This window comes from Nestor notabilis, unplaced genomic scaffold (genome assembly GCF_000696875.1).
Source record: "Nestor notabilis isolate BGI_N333 unplaced genomic scaffold, ASM69687v1 scaffold479, whole genome shotgun sequence".
In the NCBI taxonomy this organism is placed as follows: domain Eukaryota; kingdom Metazoa; phylum Chordata; class Aves; order Psittaciformes; family Psittacidae; genus Nestor; species Nestor notabilis.
The window spans coordinates 1-22,140 of record NW_009944878.1 but is presented as its reverse complement, the minus strand read 5'-3'; the positions used below and the strand labels follow the sequence as shown (position 1 = coordinate 22,140).

The window sequence follows — 22,140 nt, the reverse complement described above, 5'->3', positions numbered from 1 at the left end:
CAGTGGGTGGGGGACTGGTGACAGGCTGCACTCAGAGGGTGGCGGTAAATAGCTCCTTTTTCAACTGGTTGCCCAGAGAGGTGGTGGATGCGCCATCCCTGGAGACACTCAAGGCCAGGCTGGATGTGGTTATGAGCAACCTGATCTAGTTGAAGATGACCCTGCTCATTGCAGAGGGGCTGGACTACATGAGCTTTGAAGGTCCCTTCCAACCCAAACTATTCTATGATTCTAGGATTCAGCTGGACAAAGTGCTGGGCCATCTTGTCTAAGCCATGCTTTTGCCAAGAAAGGTCGGACCAGATGATCCTTGAGGTCCTTCCAACCTGGTATTCTATGATTCTATGAAAATACCACATACCGCATTTCCCATCATGGTGTAGGACTTCCCAGATCCAGTCTGGCCATATGCAAAAACACAAGCATTATAACCTTCAAAAGCAGATTTAAGCACATCTGTACCCAGATTTTTGAAAACCTGAAAACAAAGAAGGTTTTTTAAGATAACAGAAGTTTGGGGGAAAAAACTTGTCATCAGTCCAGCATGGTAAACATCAAACAATGAACTACTGCAATATAAGCTATTGGCATCAACCAATGACATTTATTAGAGGACGAGACTATTAGTACTTCAAATAAAATACTAAATTTTACTACCATACTTAGTTTACAGCACTGCAACGGTGTATTTTCTACTTCTTTTTCTGTTACAGATCTACTTCACACAGAATGAAATACGTTACCTTCTTTTTACAGCTCCAGTTTCTTTCAGCAATCTCAAATACTTCATTCACTTTTCCTTATTGTTAATATCGCCTCACTTTTTGTATCTTTGCCAGCTCTCCATGTTCTGCAAATATCCAGCCCCTTCTCAAAAGGAAATGTTTCAGTGATACTGGCAGTTCCTTGGTTTGTGTTTTTGGAGGGTTTTGTTTAGTTGGGTTTGGTTTTTTTGCTTTAACCAAGTGTAAGAAAATGACTCATTTTCTCCATATTTCCTCCCTAACTGGCTTTTACATACCAATACTTCTTAGGCGGGCAAACATGTTTTCCATATGGTAAGTGACCCTCATCAGCTAGCTCCTCTTTTGCGCTCAACATTTACAAACGGGTAACAATCCCTCCTCCACATCCCATAATATGGGAGGTCTGTTCTCACTTAATAACTTCAGCTCTCACCAGATGCTTTCACAACCTTCCTCTGCAATATTGGCTCCAGTATCCCTCCCGGATTCCTGACCTTTCATTATCATTATCCCTCATTTCCAATCATACCCCCACTGGCCAAGGAGTAACACATTTCTCTCAATGAAAATGTTAACCTGGGTCTCCCAATCCAGAAATGACTTTCAAGAATCTCATAGATGCTTCACATAATCTGGCTACTACTCTGCAGTATATGTGCTTTAAATTAACAAGGTCTACAAGTCATTATTAACAGTGAATGGCAAACACACTATAATCGTCCTACTCCTCCCTTGAAGGAGTACTGGGTAATTACTTTAATCATTAACACTCAGTTGCAAGGATGCCTTTGGAATACTTAGCTTGACCTTCCCTTGAGCAAAGGAGTTACAATGCTGTAATTAGTCATACTCCTCTAAAAGGAAGAGTATAAAGATCAGCCAAAGTAGTTTCCCTTTCACTTATCATTTGAAAAGCGGCATCTTAGTTGAATTCTCCCCCCTGAGTAACTATTACTGTATTTCCCCCCTGCCCTTTTCTCTTTCCTCTATGTCCATATTTTTACCTTACCAAGTCTTTACACACTGTTGTGACTGCATTTTCCCTTTTAAAGATCTCTGTATACCCTGCAAAGTGATTTGAAGTAGTAGATAGGACAGCTACAGCCAGTGTTTTCTGAACACAGAAGCTTAACGCACAGGTTAGAAGACATTGTTAGGATGGTACTTTGTCAGAACCAAATGGCTGAGACACTGGCCTGTCACAAAAGGGCAGTAAACATCAAAAGTCTATTTGTTTCTCTTCCAAGAATACAAACTAAGTAGCTTGATTGTAAATTGCCACTCCCACCCTAATTTTTGAATACTAAACCACATTTTGCATCTAAAAGGCATATTAATGGGGCATGTAGTATTAGACAGACTTCCACTTCCATTTTTCTGCCTTTCAAATGGAAGACTATAACAATCATGAACAAAGCACACCAGGCAACCGCATTACCAACAATCAAGATCAATTTTATTCCATGGCAAGATGAGTATGAATGAAAGACAGCCACCTTCTATGCCACTGGTGCAGTAAACTGGAAATTCTGCAGCAACTTGATAACAGCTTAACTACAAAGTCTTCCAATTAAATATGAAATGAATAACACCAGCAAAACAATAGCTTGAGCAGCATTTGTTTAGAAGTTGCACTCTCATGGTTTGAAAACTCTTTTTGTTTCCAATGTGCTGCACCCATTGCAATTAAAGCAACACTTGACCCAGGGACACCAATGTTTTGTGGCTGAGCAAGCTCAAGTTCTTACTAGTAAGGATGAAGGAGGCAGTCTGGGGTTTTGGCACACACTGTAGTAGCAGAATATTGACCATCTAAACCATGTTTAGGATTTATTGTTGCCATCTTATTACTACAAACCATAAAGTTCATAGCTTTGAAAAAACCACATTACTCCAGGCTGCTGCAGCAATCTCTATATGGGCATTTTAGTGTAATCTTCTTTCTATAAACTCCTGACATGGGCATGTGATCTTGCCCCAACCTGACCCACCCTGAAACAGGTAAAATGGCACCAATATGGAAAAATTCATTACTTTTATGAGGAAATCAGACATCAATACACCTTGGATATCCATTTATATTAATTCAAGTTTCTTCCATTCATTCAGTGAGGTCTCATCTAACATAGCTTTCCTAGGAGTATCTGAAGTCAGGTAAAAAGAGACTGCTACCTAAAGGATCCAAGAATTACATATTCATAAACCTAAGCCACAACTGGCACCTAAGAAGAATTTCTGTAACTACTTTTATAGCACATTTTGCAGACTTCTCCAAACATGCATTGATACATCATTAGTACTGTTTTATGGAGATGTACTCATCTCTATCAGGAAGAACTGAGAATACAGTAATCCGTTATCACAGAATAATATGCATTTTCATGAAACTAAGTAATATTAAACTGAGATCCTAATCAACTTGTATGAGCAAACTTAAGGCAATCTTCAGTTGCATCTGCAGAACCACAACCAAAATCTCAAGCTTCAGTTAGAAACAGAGCTGGAAAATACATGATCAAAACTGTTTTAATTAAAGTAAGTAAGTAACTCTCTGCATGGTCAACTTAAAACATTTGCTAAAGTTCTAGTAAAGCCATATGGCCTGAACTACCTCTTAAAAACATTCACTAGAAACTAGGGTTCCAATCGTTGCTTTCAAATACTCTACTTCTTGAATTTGTCACAGTGCTAAAACACTTGGGGTATTTCTACATCGACACCCAAATAAATGTGTATTTCTTGATATTTTGGACAATATAGCAAACCCAGTGTTACTTAAACGAACATCATCAAGAAATAACAAGCCAGAAAGTTTAAGAATATACATCATCAAATGTCTGGATCCATTTCTAGCTAATAACTTAGTGAAATAAACAAGACACTTTCAGAAAAAAGAGAGAACCTAACGCTTACACTGATGGTTAAATAGAAATTCCAAGTATAAATTCCCTATTAAACAATTATAGTCATTATATAATGATGGCAAACCTTGTCCTTCCCATAAATATTTAAAAATGGCTTCAATTTATTGCTTATTATTAGTTTTAATTCTGAGGCTTTTTAGGATTAGCGATACCAGTCTCCCTGGTTTGGGGGGTTACAGAAAACATAAGGTATGTATCCAACTGCCTTACAGCGTATTTAAACCCTTGCATTATTTTAAGGGGAAAAAATACTCTCACTTGAAGCTTGCAGCATCCCAAGTTCCATAAAAACAAAAAACAAGAACCATCACAAAACACTTGAATTTTACGCAATAAATTTATTTGGAAATGTGAAGTAGCAAAAAGGTTCAATGTTCACATGAAATGCAAGGTGAGGGAGGGTCTATCTCTTCTGTTCTGAGTGTGCAGGAAGAAAAGCAGGTTTGCCCCTTCCTAAACTGAATATTCAAAGGAGAAGACAGAACAACCTTCTTCAATGTGCACCAAGACTTTTGGACAACAAAAAACCCCACTCCTACTAGATAATGTTTCTAAGTGAATTAAAGATATATCCTTGTTTCTCAAAAGTGATTTTTTTTTTTTCCAAAGCTTTTCAAAAGCAAATTGAGCACCTTTAGAATTTTTCTAACTTGACCTTACAAGACAAATCAGACAAGAGAACTAGAAAGAAGGCATTTAACCTGCTGGATTAGAAAACACACCACTTAATGTTCGATAAGTGAAAAAGAAAAGAAAACAAAGCAGAATTCAAATTCTTAGGTACCTAGGGAATTTCTAAATTATACAAGAAGCACTTTCAAGGGAAGGACGTTTCAAAGAATGCTTTCAAGCCAAAGAGAAAGGAAAGGAGGAGAAAAAAATCAATTATCATCATTCAGAAATCCTACCATTTCTTGACAAACAAAGCTGGGACTTTTACTGTCTGCTGAGAAATAGGAAAAATCATAGGTAAATGTCTTAGTTCTTTCTCGTCCTGTATCTCCAGTACCACCCTCTGGTACCTATTTCAAAAGAGAAAGAAGGAAAGAAAAAAGAGCTGGTACAATGCATCCTAATGAAGTAATTAAAGCATTTTACAACAAATAATCAGAAAGCAAATTTAACAGAAGGCTATACACACTTAGAAACCTGTATAATGACAGGTTAGCCTATTATTCCAATGGTGAAAAAATTAACAACAGATAATACACTTCAGCATGAAGGACAGCCATGCCACAGGACAGCAGAGCAGGAATTACTTGGATTTAAGCTTACTGCTCCTAACACCACAGTACATTTTTGTCACCATACTTCAGTTAAATCAGTCTTGTATATGCAATTCAGATTATAATAAAGGATTATTCTACGCATATAATTAACAGGAGGCAGAAAGACCTTTGCACTGTAAACAGCATTTCATTGTGGAGTCATAATTAAAATGGTGTTACCAACCTCCTGCTTAAAGCTATCATCATGCTCGAGACATGACAGCTAGTACTATATTTCAGCAGTATGCACTGCGATCTGAATCAGTCTATATATTTGTCATTGCAAACTATCTTGCAAAAATCTATTTGCTGTGCATGATTTCTCTTGCTGTCAGAAATGTTAAAATATACCATCAAAATATGACAGCAAGTGATGGGTACTTTGGGTTTAGTTCATTATCATGGGAATTCAAGAATTCTACAGATAAAGCAAAGGTTTAATAGCTACCAGGCATGTACCTGTCTTCTATTGTTGGCTTTCATCTTTCAGCTAAGTAATGACCAGAGTGATAAACCTTAAAAAAACCTCCAAGATATAGCCTACAGAGTGGTTTTCAGGAAACTGCAGTGCAGCAAGTTAACACTTTAACCTGCTTCCCCAAAGGATTACTTCAACGCTGTATTTTAAGAGCTGAGGGCTGTTCTCCACAGTGCAGTGAGGACCACTGTTTTGTCCACTCATATTTTGGCAGCTGTTCAGCTAGGACTTCCTTCTATAAATTGTGTTTACTCACCTTTAAGTTTGTGATTGTCGTCTTGTTTTTTTCCATTGAAATAATAAACTTTGCATTAAGGTCTTTCTCCCTAAACAAAAAAAAAAGAGAGACTTAAGTATGTTAGAACAATCACAATCATCCAGAGTCATATTTCCACTTGACAGGTTGCTTGCCACAGTCAACTATCAAGTGAATTCATTTCTATTTCATTCTTTTAATTGTTGTGACCAATGTTTATGTATTGCTATGGGATATATTTGAAGTACTTGGGCTTGTCTCCAAATCCCTTCATCGAGAAACAGAGCAGCAGCTTGGGGAAACCTGCTTTAGAAGTTTGACTCTGCAAGTCAATTACGTGGTTTGTTCTTAATTTGAAGTACTCTGATCCAAAGCCCAGTGAAGTCAATTACGTGGCTCTAAGGAACTGTGAAAGAGAATGTTACAAGATAAGCCCCAGCTTCTTACCACCACCCTTGCAGCAGGAGTTCCCATTTACCCATATAGCCTCAGTAACAGGGACTAAATATTTAAACTACAAAAGAGTATTTTAAAGCCCTCATAGAAATGAGGTACTGAACATCTTTTTTGAGCAGTGCTGCATCATGGCAATGTAGGAGAGAGGCTCTGCTACCAAGGGAGTGCTACCCAGGTTTGTTGCTTCCCAGAACGTAATGATTCCAGGAAGAAAAGAAGTCTAGTTCTGCAGCAGTGTTTTCGTGTGCCCAAATCTATTTCACATCAATTGTGTCTGTTTTCAAAACTATCATAAAAAAAGCTTAGTGTCTAAAGCCAGCACATATCAACCTGCTTGCTAGAGATGGGATTCCATTATAGTTAGTCATAAGAGTAACCTTTGGCATAACATCTCCTGTATTATTATCATAGAATCATAGAATCATAGAATAGTTAGGATTGGAGAGGACCTTAAGATCATCTAGTTCCAACCCCCCCGCCATGAGCAGGGACACCACACACTAAACTATGTCGCCCAAGACTCCACCCAACCTGGCCTTGAACACCACCAGGGTTGGAGCATTCACAGCTTCCTTGGGCAACCTATTCCAGTGCCTCACCACCCTCACTGTGAAGAACTTCTTCCTTATATCTAACCTAAAGTTCCCCTGTTTAAGTTTGAACCCGTTACCCCTTGTCCTGCCACTACAGTACCTAACGAAGAGTCCCTCCCCAACATCCTTGTAGGCCCCCTTCAGATATTGGAAGGCTGCTATAAGGTCTCCATGCAGCCTTCTCTTTTCCAGGCTGAACAGCCCCAACTTTCTCAGCCTGTCTTCATACGGGAGGTGCTCCAGTCCTCTTATCATCCTCGTGGCCCTCCTCTGGACTTGCTCCAACAGCTCCATGTCCTTTTTATGTTGAGGACACCAGAACTGGACACAATACCCCAAGTGAGGTCTCACAAGAGCAGAGTAGAGGGGCAGGATCAGTAAGGATTCTTTCCATCCCTTCCCTTAGGTCATTCACTGGGAGAATCTATGGTTAGGGATTTTTCCTTAGCATTCAGCAAGTTTCTCTTCTTTTCATCTCATTCACAGGGCTGCTTTGAATCTCTTCTCCGCCCAGCCTGTAGCTGCACATGAAAACATGTAACATGCACATGAAAAAAAGAGCCAGAAGAGGACTGCAATATGCACCACACAAAACCTCACTCCCCAAATGCTAACAGACATGCCTGTTCAAAAACCATCTGCTAAGTCACCCCACAAACTGGTGTGCTTGACTGGTGCGAAGGAAAGCAGAGGGTTTTAAAGCGATAGAGTGCTGCTCTACCATATTGCACAGTATCTCAGTGATTGCTGCATATCTGCTTGCACCAAGCAAAAATGAAAAAGAGAAACTTCCTAGTAACAAGAGACCCAAGTTCAGCATTTTAGTGTGACATTTTCTTCCTTGCGGTGCACTAGATCACCCAGCTCTATGCTGTGACTGTGCAGCTATCCTCTATCCACATTCAGTTTTCCAGTAGAAATGCTAAAGTAAAAAGAAATCCATTTTAAAATCTACATTAATGAACAAAGATTAAGCAAATAAAAGTGTGCATTTAAATATCATAGAGTCACAGACTGGTTTGGGTTGGAAAGGACCTTGAAGATCATCTAGTTCCAAACCCCCTGCCATGGGCAGGGACATCTTCCACCAGACAAGGTTGATCAAAGCCCCATCCAGCCTGGCCTTGAACACTTCCGGGGTGGGGGCAGCCACAGCTTCTCTGGGAAACCACTGCCAGTGCCCCACCATCCTCATCACGAGTAATTTTTTCCTATCAAATATCAATACACTAACTTATTTTCTAAGCTAACAAAATAATTAATTGTAATGATTAGAGCATTAATTCTTTGACTGAATTTAGATCTATCATAGAAAAACGTTAGAGGCATGCCTTAAGAGATCACTCGTAGTCATTCCCATGTCACCTTTTTTAGTGGCTTTTACTAGGTTGTACGCTTAAGAGACTGAAGTCCTAAAATACAGCTATGGGTAAGAGACAGGGTAATGGAGAAGTTTTCAGTGGTATTATTTTAGTAGGAAATAGATTCTGGCATCACAGTAACACAGCCTGTGGATGGCTACCATTCATCCTGCTTCCTCAATAATCTCTACTTGTTTGTAACACAGCAAAGGTGTAGTAAGTAATGTGGTCCCATTAAATGGTCTATCTTATGATGAAAATGCATTTCAAATGTAATTTGTAACCTGCTTTCTCTAGAAAGTTTGAGAGGACTCTAGGCAGGATGAAGTTTGAGCCAGAATTACTGCTTCTTTTGTCTCGATTTCTTCATGCTTGAGGTGTATGAGGGGAAATAACATGTTAGTGTTAGCTTTCCCAGACGTAGCCAGCTCTCCGTATTACAAAACCTAAAGCTACTCAATAATGGAAAATTAATACAAAATGTTTGAAGTCTAACACCCGAATATGAACTGAGAAGCCTACAGTCATTAATTTTGGGGATGACAATGATAATATTAATAAACATTATTAAATAAGGATTTCAAAGTAAAAAGAAAATAAAACGGGGGGTTGGGAAAGGCCTTACAGGACACTAGCCAGTAAAAAAACCTTATAAATAGAATTTTGGGGATTTGCAGGGAAAGGAATAGGGAGAGGACAACCTGAAACAGGACTGCTATGATCAGAATGAATAAGCCAACCTGAGAAAAGTGAAATGAATTAACAGGATTCAAGTGCTAAAGCTTCATTTTAATGAGACAGCTAAGTATAATGTACACATAAAGGGTTTGAGAGGATCCCATAAAGAAGTAATTGCTTCCACAATGCCAGTTATTTCCAGGCACTCACTCAATGCAGTTCAGCAAGGGCTGAGTCCCTTTCAAGTTCCACCATAACCAAAGGTTCAGGCTGTAAACAACTGTATTGCATCACTGGGTACCCTTCTGAGGCCTTTCAGGGCTAGGAAAACTCTAGGAGAACTCTCCTGCAACAAGCTGCTCCTCCAGCATCCACAGGAACCACTAAGCCCTCCCTCAGCCCAGAGACAAGCCCCAGACACTACCCAAGGACTCTGCCCCTGCAAGTTCCAGCCCCCTCATCACAAAGCAACGTAAAGGGGTCAGCTGCCAAAACAAGTTCACAATTAAAGCTTTCATGATTTAAGAAACATTGCTTCCCTCCCAGGCCCAATCTGCTCGCACAGCAGCGTTCGGGGCCAGCCTCCAGGCTGTTCTCACTGCTGTTTCATATACCACGTGGAGCTCCAGGATCACAAGAGAAGGAAACTCATAACCCGTGATCCTGTGGCCTCTAACCAAGCCACAAAGTGATCAAGCAGACAAGTTTCTTGGCACAGACACCAGGAAACACATCAGCCCCGTGCTGTTGTTAACTCTCTACTATTGCTAAATTCAGCCAGTCATGTAGCAATTAATTTCAAGGAGGAGAGGGGAAAGAAGCAAAAAAAATAATATAGAAAGGGGAAAAAAGTCTGAAAAACTACTCTGAATAATACTGACACTTTATTTTAATATAAACAACATCAATATGTTAGTACCAAGGTATGCTTAGAAGAACTAGTATATTTGTCTGGTAATGGGATAATGTGAGAATGGCTTACTTGGGCAAAGTCACAGTCATTTATCTCTACCACAAAGGGCATTTGGGTTATCAAGAACTCCCCCAAACTGAAGAGGATTCTGCAGTTATATCAAAACAGAGCAGCTTCATGGAAGAAGCTCCAACATATGTCAAGTTTCCTTCTCTCTTGCCTTTATATTCCCTGTTTATTTTCAGGGCAAAGACCAGAGCAGTTTTTGCACCCCCATGGACACCTAGTCAAAATTATACCAAATCTCCAGATTCCAAGTCAACTTTTAATGACCCCTGTTCATTATGTCACTTACCAGTTCTCCACAAGACTTTCTGAAGATTCTCCCAAGAGAGAAAGGGAGAAGAGCACGGAAAAGCTCGAATATAAATCAACAAGGGAATCTTTGAAAAAATCCCTATTAAGATATGCAAAATGTGTTTGGTCTTTTCCCAGATTCATCTTTAATTCCCTCCTTTTAGGTCCTCCAATGGAAGGTTCAGTTATTTAACCAGTGGCTTTTTACTAATCCATTCTGAATTGTTCAGACACTAGAGTATTCATTATAGCTTATCCCATTAGAAGATCATGATATTATGTTTTCCATTAATTTGATACTACGGGAATCAGTTGTGATTACCACAATACCTGTCAGACACGACTCTGAGAACAGAAAGAATGAGACATATTTCATCTGGGGGATAGAAGGGACAAATCAAAAAGGACAGGACAGAAAGTGCAATCAGTTTTCACAAACAGTGTTTCGAAAGACCACTTCAGCAAACCTCCCAGGACGCACAGACAAGGACGCAGGCACTACCTGAACTGCCCCGAGAGCACCTCTGCATCAAAGCAGAAAATGGGTCTGCAAAATATGCTCTTGGAAGTTCACTTCACTGTAGACATCTAATGGAACTTCTATTGGAAAACGATTATACCGAAGAGCAGATGTGTGATTTTGTTTTTCAACTACTCAAAACCATAGTTTGAGCACTTGTAAAAGCAACTCAACCATGCTCAATGTCTTTTCTTCTCAGTAAAGTGCCTGTTACTTCTTATGTTCGCATTTTACGCGCAATGTTACAGATTTCCCCTTTTATCATTCTGCTTGTTCACTACCCAGGTGTATTTCTGGGGTCACAAAATGAAAGCATGAGGGTTGCTTAATGACCAGAAGAATCCAAGGTAGATTTAACTGAAAAATAAACACAAAGTGTGTCACAGAAGGAACTTGGCGTTTTCTTGCAGCTTGGTAACATACTAACTGTACCTTTGCCCTGATGTCCCATTCACCAGGGGCACTTTCTTTTGTTCGAGTAACTCTTGAAAGGAGAACATGCAGTTCAAAGATACGCTTTAAAAAGTCAAACAAAAACCCTCCTACACAAGAAATTCTGTTACTTTCTGTAGCTACAGGAAAAGTTAGTTGGCACAATCTGAAATATCACTCAACTTCTCTTCCATTCAAAAATTTTTGTCTCGTTTGTGCTTTGGGGTTTGTTTTTTAACTTTTTCAATGCTTATCAATTGATTTTGTAGAAAGTACAGTGTTTTTAAATGTACTATCTAGGCGCAGTTCGAAACACAAATCTGATGGTCTGTATGTAAAACATACTCATTGCCCTTTGGGTTAAAGTCATTTTTTCCATAAACACCAATAACAAGTAGTTTCAATGTAACGTCGGCTGAGACCTAAAACCAGAACCAGTCAAGCAATCTGATTTTATCACAAGATTCTGAGAATCCACTGTGGTTTGAGTCGCTGGTACTACATGATCACACTGTATAAAAATCACATCCATCTCCACAGCAGGGCGACAGCCCAGCATATCCTGAGCTCAGAGTGACCCCATGCTGTTGACAGATACAGCTACAAGCCCCTAAATAAATGACTGAAGCCATGTTTACACTAATTAGTCTAAAAGTTAACAACCACACACTGTAAATCAAGCAGCACAACTGCAATCAGATGTCCTTCAGGCTCAGTTTGAGGGAAGGTTCTGAGGTGGATCCTCTGATAGCTGGGAAGGGCTGCAGCCTCCCCCTCTGTCACGGGAGCTCTGCAGACTCTTTTACAGCCACCCATTTCTCTGAACAACACATCTTCATTATCTTCGAGACCTCTACAAGCTGTCAAACCCAGCTGACACCGGCCAACAGATTCAAAGATGCCAGATGAGACTGGACTGGCTGACAGATGGGCTGTGCCATCTCTCAAGTTTCACCTCAAGACGACAGACAAGAAAACAGCAGAAAAAAGGATTCCTGGGGACCGAAGATAAAAGAAACAGCTTTCTATGGATGTGACGGCTATTGTGTCTCAGGAAGAGAAAGAAACCGTGCACATAATTAGTACCTTAAGAGAGAGTTGTGTTGTAAAGCACATTTTGTGTGGGAATAAGGTTTTCTGTGATAAACGTAACCTTGATAATTTGCTAATGCAGGCTTATAATGATACCCACATTGCCTTTTGTCATACCAGCAAAATCTGCAAGCAGATCTGCTACTCCCAGAGCTTTCTTCACAGTGCAGTTGAAACCAGAATAATAAATCCAGTGACAGAGAATGCAGAAACAGAGGAAATCTTGTACATCTCAACAGAAATACTCCCTAAGTTTGTATACCAGCACACACGTATCAGTTCTTGTATGAAGGACAACCTAGATCAAATGCCTTTAGCCATATGAATAAATTTTACCAACAATACTGAAAGGCAGGAGTTTAATCTACAGCAGTAAGTCTCTCCTGGAAAATAAACACAGGTGTCCTTGTGCTATTCTCTGCCAAATGATATCTCGCTTTTGCGAGGGAAACTATGCACATAGTAACATATACAGACTGGTCACTACATTAAATCATGTACCTGACCTGCTTTTTAAATTCGCATCTTTAATAATATTATAGGTATACTTCACCTACCAGCAGCTCAGATCAGGTTTGGTGGGCAGCCACCTAAGCCAATTTTTAACTCATCAGCAACAGCTAACTTTAAAAAGCTACTGTATCCAGTCATGCCATGGTCAACCATCGCACAATAACCTGAAAAATATTTAATCATCAACAAGTAGACCACCTCAACAGCGACTTTTCTGCCTCACCTACACAGATGGAGAACCAGACCAGACCCAGTAAATGGTCTTACCAGTAGGAGCTAGTCCTGCATAGCTAAGCTTTAAGATACCTATATGTGAACCCCCTCTTACATATTTCTGATGTCAGCTTTCAAGACAATGTAGCAAATGCCCATCTTTGGCAGAAGCAACACCAAATACAGCCTCAGATATGACCAAGTTGATTTGAATGACATCCTGGAACGTTGTCGTAACTATTATGACACTATGAAGTTTCTCTAGGACTCCTGGATGTTAGCCCACATGATACTTTGATTTTAGTATCTTGTTTCTTCTGATCCGTTCTTTTACTCCTGCTACCTCAAGTCATAAATCCAGTATTGACTTAACATCCTGTGTACAGTAAAGCACAATTCAAAGAAATCACACTGTTTACCTGCAGTTCCCTTGTCTTTTGGGGCACGAGGTCCTCAAACTAGAAATGCGGGGAAAAAGAATTGTGCCTGAGCTCACAGATCTGTCAGCCCCTCAAGTAACCTATATGGCTGTTTTCTGTCATTCTTTTCCTCTATTGAAACACAGAGAAGCCATCTGGACTGAATGACAAATTACCTCAGTTATCTAAGTACAAATATCTTTCAAATGTATAAGTATACAGAAAAGAGATGGGTGTACTCCAAGTTTCTCTCTCTACTGCTTTTTCTTTACAATATAAACTCTTTGGAGAAGAGTCTTCATAAAGACAGTATTTGAAGTGTCTGCATCTTTAACAATAGGAGCTTCTGCACATTAGCAATTAAGATGCTGAGTGCCATGTATGCCCTTTTTCTGTTAGATAACTCTGAAAAACCCTCTCCCGATAAATAACTCTGGCTTTGTATTCATAGCTACTGCAAAAAACAGAGGACTTTGCTCTTCAGTTCAGTCAGCTGTTCTTACCAACAATACCTGCTTTCAGATACTCAGACTTCTAAGAGTCTTCAAGTCCAAGAGCTCAGTTAGGTTAAAACAGCTGAGTGCTAATCCCATTTATTTCAAAACTGGTCTTAATTTCAAATAAACAAAGCCTGAGAAAGCAACAGGCTCACCTTTCTCTCACTTCATTTCATCAGGAAAGCTACTACACAGAGAGACTCATTACTTCTTTTCTCTGTTGGTCTCTGGGAGCTCTCAACAAAAAGCAGTCTGAAAGCATTTCACTGTTCATCATTTTTGCGATATAACATGCCTAGGTAACTTGGCAATGTGTTTGATAATACTGAAATAAAAGAACTAGGAAACGCTATTCAAAAACTAGGTTTTTAAGTCTAAATGCTTAAGACTGTAAAGTTTGGGGGATTAGAAACTGTAAATGAGGCCAGTTTAATTACATTGCCCCACACATACCCACACTGCCACTGTGCTCTGGCCCCACTGGCACTGGAAGGTCTTTGTTCTTCAATGCTAGGGAAGGGGACAGACAAAACAAGGTAGTGATTGTGACAGATCCCACAGGCCTGAAAAACTTTTGAAGCATTTACATGAAAGCACTAAAAGAGACAGAAAAATAAGCACATGTGAACAAAGGCTATATGTGGGCTTCCCAAGCTCTGATGGGTTTTGGAAGATTAACTGTTAGTCCCACCCATTAACTCTTCAGTTAACCCAGGATTTTGCTGAAACTCCTTAGCACTGTTGGGACTCTCCCTCCCTGATACACCTTGCTTAGTACACGAAAATGGCAAGATCCTGCTTCATACCCTGTTTATTCTCTCTCCTGTGTATAAAGCTGTGCAAAAACCACAACAGAGGAAGTCAGAGGTAGAACTGCAAGCGCAGGAGCTACTTAAAACTCACCCAGGCCTGGTCTCACCTTCCCACTCGAGCCAGATTGTTTCCCATAATGAGTTTCTTCTTCAAGCACATTAGCTCTTCCAAACTGCCTGGGTTTTCATTTCCCTGGGGAAGACTTTTCCACAACCTGCACCATCTCATTAGCAGTAATTCCTTAGATACTGTTTAAGCTGATTCATTATTAGCTTCATTCCATTCCTTCCAAGATATTATGAAGGAGCAATAACTAAATATTTAATTCCTCTTTTCAGTATTTAAGCCCTACAAATATTTCAACATTTGCATCTCTTAATCTATTCCAGTAGTGATAACAGAGTACACACGCAGCTTGGTATTTTTTGCATCAGTGATTCCCATCATTTTTGTTGATCTTTTCCAAAGTAATTCAGATAATGAGGTTCCAGAAACAGGACTTTACAAGATATTGACCCAGAGGCTTCATGGGGGAAACACAAACCACAGCTTCACGGTTTGGCTCAGCAATATATTTGCAAACAAGAACCCCACTGTCACTGTAGCACACTTTTAAGTTCAAATTCATCACTTCTAAGCAGAAAAACTGCTAAGATTAACCACAGAGGAAAAGGGCATAGCAAGAAGAGGAAAACAAGCCACTGATGTTCAAAGACCATGTACTTCAGCACAGGTGAAAATCTCTGGAGAAACAACCCACCAGAGAGTACTGGAATTCTCTACTGCTTATACCCCTAAGTTTCAGCTTGCTTCAGTGCTGCTCACATTTGCTATTGTGGAAAAGCCTAAGGAGAGTCCAACAAGTTTTTCTAGAACATCCTGACCTGTAGCATCCAAACTGCCAGCCAACCATCATCCTTGGTGTTGGCTTCTCCATTTGGCTTTAACTTCTCATTTTAGCAAAGGCCATACTCTCGTTAGACCCTGCTCCCTAACGCAGCTGTCCAATACTGCATTTTACCACCCCTTAGGAAACACATGGCTAGACCATCTGCAGCTTAAACTCTTACTGTTCTGCTTTACATTTGCAATGTTCTTCTTAAACTACTGAGTAAAATAACTTTGGTGGTTTTTCACTCCCACCTCATGGCTGCTGCTGCTTCCATTCCTCCATAAGCAGGCCTGGACTATTTATCTACTGCTCACTAACCTTATGCCAAAAAAACCTTAAAACCCAACCATATCCCATGCTATTATATTGATTATAAGATTTACATCCCCTCTCACTTACTTTTGCACTGACAACCAAGACTTTTATGTAAGCCCACTAGGCTCTTCTCCATTTTTTTCCTTTCCTATTCCTTAGAAGTTTGAGTCTACACTGCTGTGACCAAGCTGTCACTTCTACTTTATTTGCTTCAGCAGCAGGTTCTCCAGCCTTTTGTCAATTTTCAAATGTTCTACTTGCAGCCTTATAACACAGCTTACTACATCCCTTTCTTAAATATATGATCCATGTAGATACCATTTAGAGGGGCCTCACAATACATACTACCTATGTTTCCTAGCAAACACTGCTAGTTCAATTGCATCCTTTTTTTGGAACTACCACATCAGCCATAAACTACCATCACTGAGACTTTCCGTAATCTTTGAGGGTATTTTTACATAATTACAAATGTTTATGTCACAATTCATTGTTGGTACCCATGCTCACAGAACACACATTCTTACCATGTTTAACAAGCAGAGCCCTGGTCAAGAACAGCTCCTTGAGAACAGGCACACCTGTGCAGCCCACCTACCTCTCCTGCCTTCTCTCTCAAAGTCCTACACCTTAAACACATAGTCATACAACAGTCATTCATTTTACCTACAGGGAAACACAGATCAAATTCTACACTTCTTTCTCACAGCTGAACAAGCACCAGATTTTTGTGCTCTCTCATGTCTGGCAGCTTCACTGTGCTGAGCAGCCAAGGCCAAATGAGTGAACCAGCCCACCTGAGAACCAGCCCACCTGAGTACTGGGTATCACCAAGCCACTGCCAAGCACATTTTCATTCAGGTCAGGTAAAAGGCAGTGACTATTAAGGAGAGGTAATGTGTGCATTGTCATGCTGATGCTCATTCCTCTGGTCCGCCCTATACTAAAGGGCCTGTCCTGAGAAGGTGTGCATGACCATACTGTAGAATAAAAACTCTTTCTACTGTTTGCTCCTTTTGAAGAGGTGTGAGAGATAGAAAACAAAACCATTTCTTAGTGTACCTTACATAACTAAAAACACTTTTAATGTCAGACTTCAAGTTCTCTTACTATTAACTTTACACAATCCAAGAACTCGGATCAGAGTCTACACCTTTATGCTCTGATCCAACACTAACAACAGAATTAGCACACTGATAAAGGTTCTTATATATACACAGAAGTGTAGCTTGCTTCCAGGTAGAGAAGCGTATCTGCTCTGAACACTCTTCCAAAGGGAAAAATCCACTGGAGGTCATTAAATGGCTTCAAGGTTTTGGACACAAAATATGGCAAGGTGAAAAAGTCACATTCAGAACAGTTAGCTTACCTTCCCAACCCAGCATCAAAGCAGATTTTTATTGGATTCAACTCACTCACAGATAAAAGCAGAGGGAAGAGAGAGGTACGCTCACCCCTGGCACACCAGAGCCTCATCTATCCTTACAGGTCTTTCAACTTCTTTTCATAAGCAAATTGTAGATGATTATAAAGCAAATAACAAGCAGCATCATGAAAATAGGAAGTTCAAAGAGTTAACATAAGAAATAGCAAACTCAGCTTGCTGATAAATGGCTTATCCTCATTGGTACTGTAGTTGAGAAAGGGACAGTATTGCAACACTTGGCCATATTTAAGCTCCAAGTTATCTTTCTGCTATCACTCTGGATGCCACTTAAAAGCAACAACCAACTATCAGTGCTCAGAAACAGATGCTGCAAAAATTTCATCATGCACTTCAGAGACAAATGCGAGATTTAACTACGGGTGGCCTTGCTTGTAATCACTCCATCTTTTCTCGCTCTACCTGTGTTACCCTGATGTTATACACATTTTGTCAAAACACTCTATAAATTCATGAAAATGAAAGATATACACAGTAATCTATATTTAAGACACAGCAATTCATCATGAGACACCAATTCATTCCCCTCTTCCCTGCAACAGAAATTCTGTAATATATTCTCCACATATGTCTTTTGCTTCTCTTGTCAATTCTAAAAAGCATGGATAGTTAATTATAACTTTCATACTCCCAGTAAGCTCCTACCTAAATCACTTGTAAACATCCTGAATGGAAATGAACATTCCAGCTAGCTCTTCACTGTTTACTTACTTATCTCTTTCCGCTGCTACAAAAACACTCTAGCCACATGTTCCTTGTAAAATGAAACAGCTTATTTTATATCTCTGTCCTTTGCATCGCTGTATTAATTTGAGCTGTTGAAAACTCTGCTATTGATACTGAGGCTTGGATTGTGCAAGCAGTTATTTTTGAAGATCATATAACCTTGGTCCTAAATTTCCCTAAGGTACTCTGACACCACCTCTGCACTAAGAGGAGTTACTTAGACTTACAAGCATAACTGAGAGGTGTATTAACGTAAAACCAAGAGGGCCAGCCTTACATCTAATGAATAATCATGCAGAACATATTTGTAGATTAAAGTATTGGTATGGCTTTTAATCCAAACAAATCCCAGAATCAAACAAAAGCCTTGTCTAAGCAATAAAACATATTTTCCTCTATCTCCCCACTATCAAACATAAAAGCTGTTAATCTTTATGTGGTAACTGCGAATAACTGTGTAACCACATAGAGCACTACAGCTCCTGACACGTTTCTGCCAGCCCCATTAGTGTGTGCACGCAGAGTTAAAAATTGATCACTTAAAAATTAAACCAAATTGGAATTTGTTTCCTTTTATTGGAAATAAGAACAGAGCTGTGGGAAAGTCTACACAGCTCATTTAAATAAACATTTAAAACCAGAGAGAGCACTGGATAAGCGCAGGGAAGGAGAACTTTATTGCACTGTAAACCCACATTCTGATGTCAGCTGCATCTTCTGCAGGTGAGGACAGCACAGCATTTGTTCAACCAGTTAAATACAATAATTATCTTAGGCAAATGCAAGAAACAAATTTAAAAGTTTAAAAAAAAAAATCAGAAAAAGCTTGTTTTCCTTTATTACTTCATGAATTAAAAGCCAAATAGAACAGAGCAGTCAGGTGTAAGAAACAGAGGGGCACAAGAATTAGTGATAGTATCTGAAAGAATCAAGTTGATATTTCCTTTATTAAATATCAAAACATTTTTTCTTATTTAGCATACGTTAGAAGGTTTTATTTAACTGACAAAACAAGTATAAAAATGCTTTTCCTGAACACTAATTGAATTCTAGTTTTCATGCAGAGAAAACATGACATAAAATGGAAGAAAAGATTACTTCCTCATTCTTCTTAAAAGACTCTGAACAGATGAACATAAAACAATGTATTTATTTGAACTGTGCAGATGCAGTGCAAAAAGGAGAGAGCCAGAATTAGGTTAGGCTTAACATGATCCCAAATATCTCACACTCTACAGAAGACAGTGACTAGTAACCGGTAACCCGAAGTCATCTATTCAGTAAGTGAACAGAAAAGTGCCTCAAAGCTGATTGCACTTCTCTATAATCCCATAAGTTTGACAAGGAAATGGCCATTCTGAGGAATGACAGGATATTGATGAGAAACTGCATTTTGTGGGACCAGATATGGGATTCTCCAGCCAAGTCCTCCAAATGATAAACCAATAAATGAACACTTCTACTGACTGTTTTGGAAAATGAACCTTAGAAATAATGGTGACCAAAACCATTAACTTGCCAAAGTAAAATACATCAACCACCCAACCTCACCTCTCTGCAGATTTCTAGTCAATGAAGAAAACCCAGTCTTCTGTCAGCTGGCAGGTTTTTAGCCACCTTATAGGAACATTAAAACATTAGCACAGACTGACTGAAAGGCTGTAATTGTAATTCAGCATTGAATGAGGGAAACCAACAGACAGACGGAGACTCACTAAGTAACTGAATTTTCTAAGCTCATGCTCACAACTGGTTTCAAAGCACAAGTGTAAAGCCATTAGACATCATTTTTATTACGTTATCCAGAGATATAGTCTTACACCTCTAGTGTAACCTCTGTGTAACACAATTTGGGATGTTAACTACTTTAAGAAGAATGGTCAAGGGCTTTCAAAACAGCAACACAAAATGAACAAACTTCTTCCAGGTTAAGTCAGAGAACAAGAAGACTAAAAATAAATCACAGCAGGAAAAGAAAAAAGACTGAAGTTTGTCACCTAAGCAATGGAACAGCAAGTAATCCTTAAACAACAACCTCCTCCCCATCACATGATTCATTCCAAGATCCATGTTCATGACTTATTACACAATTAGCAGGGCTATGACACCACACGGTGCAACTGCTCCATAATGCAGGAGTCTTACCAATAACCATTCATTAACTCCGTCTTCTCTAATTAAAAATGACTCATGAAACAAGTTGCATTATATGATTAAGCTTCAAACAAACCAAAGCTAATTTAGAGAGAGACACATGAAATTAAGTTTAATTCTACACAGGCCCATGTTAAGGATTTTGAAAACAAGTGCTGCAGAACAAACACCCAAATTGGAAAATTCCTTGGAAAGGAAGACCCTTCCTCTGTAAGACACTGCAGCGAGCCATGAAGAGGGAGGGAGCATGTCTGAGAGAAGACGGAGAACCATAGAACGGTTAGGGTTGGAAAGGACTGTAAGATCATCTAGTTCCAACCCTCCTGCCAGGGGCAGGGACACTTCACACTATACCATGTACAAGGAAAACTGATATAGGCAAAATATGATTATTACTCCTGGCCTTCGGTTCACCATACCTTCACTATTGCAATAGGAAAAGCTCTTGGATCCTCTAAAGCTTAGGATCTGTATTCCACTACACAGCACACGAGTCCAGCACTGCCTGAAGGAGAGGAGCACCACTGACCCCAGAACTGCAGAACCCCAGACTGCTACCACACCAAACAGCAACCATGCCTCTGAAAAAGATCAAGACTTAGAAGCAACTGCCCGTAACACTGAATCCAGCTTCCTGATAATGTTTTATAAACATCAAGCACCAACCCATAAACTGCAAGGTTTTAATAACTTGAAATGGAAGGCTCCACACAATTTGCTCATTCCCACAGTCAGATGATTACCAGTTTTGAGAGTAAGCCTGTGCACAGCTACTTGCTGTTAAAAGACCATTTTCTTATCACTGTGACCACACCAGGCCTCGGTCTGCCCCGCTCTTTGGCTCCTTCTTTTCCATCACTTCACAATTTCCATCATTCTCTAGGTATGCTCTGATCCAGCTCCATCCAAGTTATGCTCCCATGTGCAATATCGGCTCCAAGTCCAGAGTCATTGCCTGCTATATTTTTCACCATGACATTTTCACACTTTAGCTCACACTTCACCAGTTGGTGGTTCCACTGTCTATCACAATCACCAGCCCTTTTCTTTTCTGCCATTTGCTTTCCATTTCCCTCTCTCTTCTGTCTCAGCAGATCACAGTTCTAATCCACAAACAAAACTTCTCCATACTACCAAAGCATTACAAATACCATGTCTTATCAATACATTAAAGACCTATGCTACCTGTTGTCAGAGATACTCAAAGGAAAATCAAGTGTATATATAGAATAAGTTTAAAAATGTATTAGAACTATGTGGTTCAACTCAGGGGCAGGAGCATGAGGAAGCAGGAGGGTATAATGAGATTATTCACCAACCCTGACCTCTAACCACTCGACTCCATCAAGCTGCCTGAACAACCTGAAACCAACCTGCAAGATTGCCCCCTTCCTACCTTCATCAACTTTATTTTCCTAAAGCCTGTTTCCACATACACACTGAAAACAACAAGATATTGACTGACTGATCTCAGAATTTAGCAAATTATAATTATTATTAATATACTCAGATCAAGTGAAAGGAGCGGTGGGAGCCTGACTGGCTGTCAATGCTTCTAAAACACTTTTTAACTGGCTATGTCATTCCAGAACAAGGGAAAAAATAAGACCACTGCCAGAAGAGTCTAATCTTTCCTAGCATATGGTTCTTAAATGATATCATTAAAAATTAACTCTACCGTGCATATTACACACTTCTTTCACCAAAGCAAACTGTTTAATTCCCGGACTCAGCTCAGGAAGTGGGTGATAAACTCCTGTCACTATAGTAAATGAGGCAGACTGCCTCTTTTATACTTCGAGGTTGCCTACTAATAACCTTTACCATAACGTCTCCTCCACAAACGCTGGTGTTGCAAATGAACTCGATAACAATCTCTCTGCTCCAAGCAGGCAGAAGGGGTTGCAGTTTCTAGATGAGGCAGCTTGCTTTCATATTCAGAAGCCCGGCGGTACACCCGCGCCAGGCCCCCGCCCCTCAGCAGCCTCACGTCTTCACCAAAACCACCTTTTCATCATTATATACGGATCAGGCAAACCCATGCCTCAGAGCACGGCACGCTGACCGGCCCAGGCGAGGC

General features: G+C 39.8%; 1 protein-coding gene across 1 annotated transcript in view; it reads right to left on the bottom strand.

Moving 5' to 3' along the window:
- The window catches only part of LOC104412026 (kinesin-like protein KIF16B), a gene marked incomplete at its 3' end in the record, with an annotated part of 64,133 nt that extends 58,398 nt beyond the window's left edge, over window positions 1–5,735 (bottom strand). Inside the window, exons 1-3 of the mRNA XM_010022619.1 lie at window positions 5,673–5,735; window positions 4,579–4,692; window positions 362–478 (exon numbers count right to left, since the gene is read on the bottom strand). Of these exons, the coding sequence (XP_010020921.1) occupies window positions 362–478; window positions 4,579–4,692; window positions 5,673–5,708 (267 nt within the window). The remainder of the gene's footprint in view (window positions 1–361; window positions 479–4,578; window positions 4,693–5,672) is intronic.
- Between the last annotated feature and the right edge of the window lie 16,405 nt (window positions 5,736–22,140).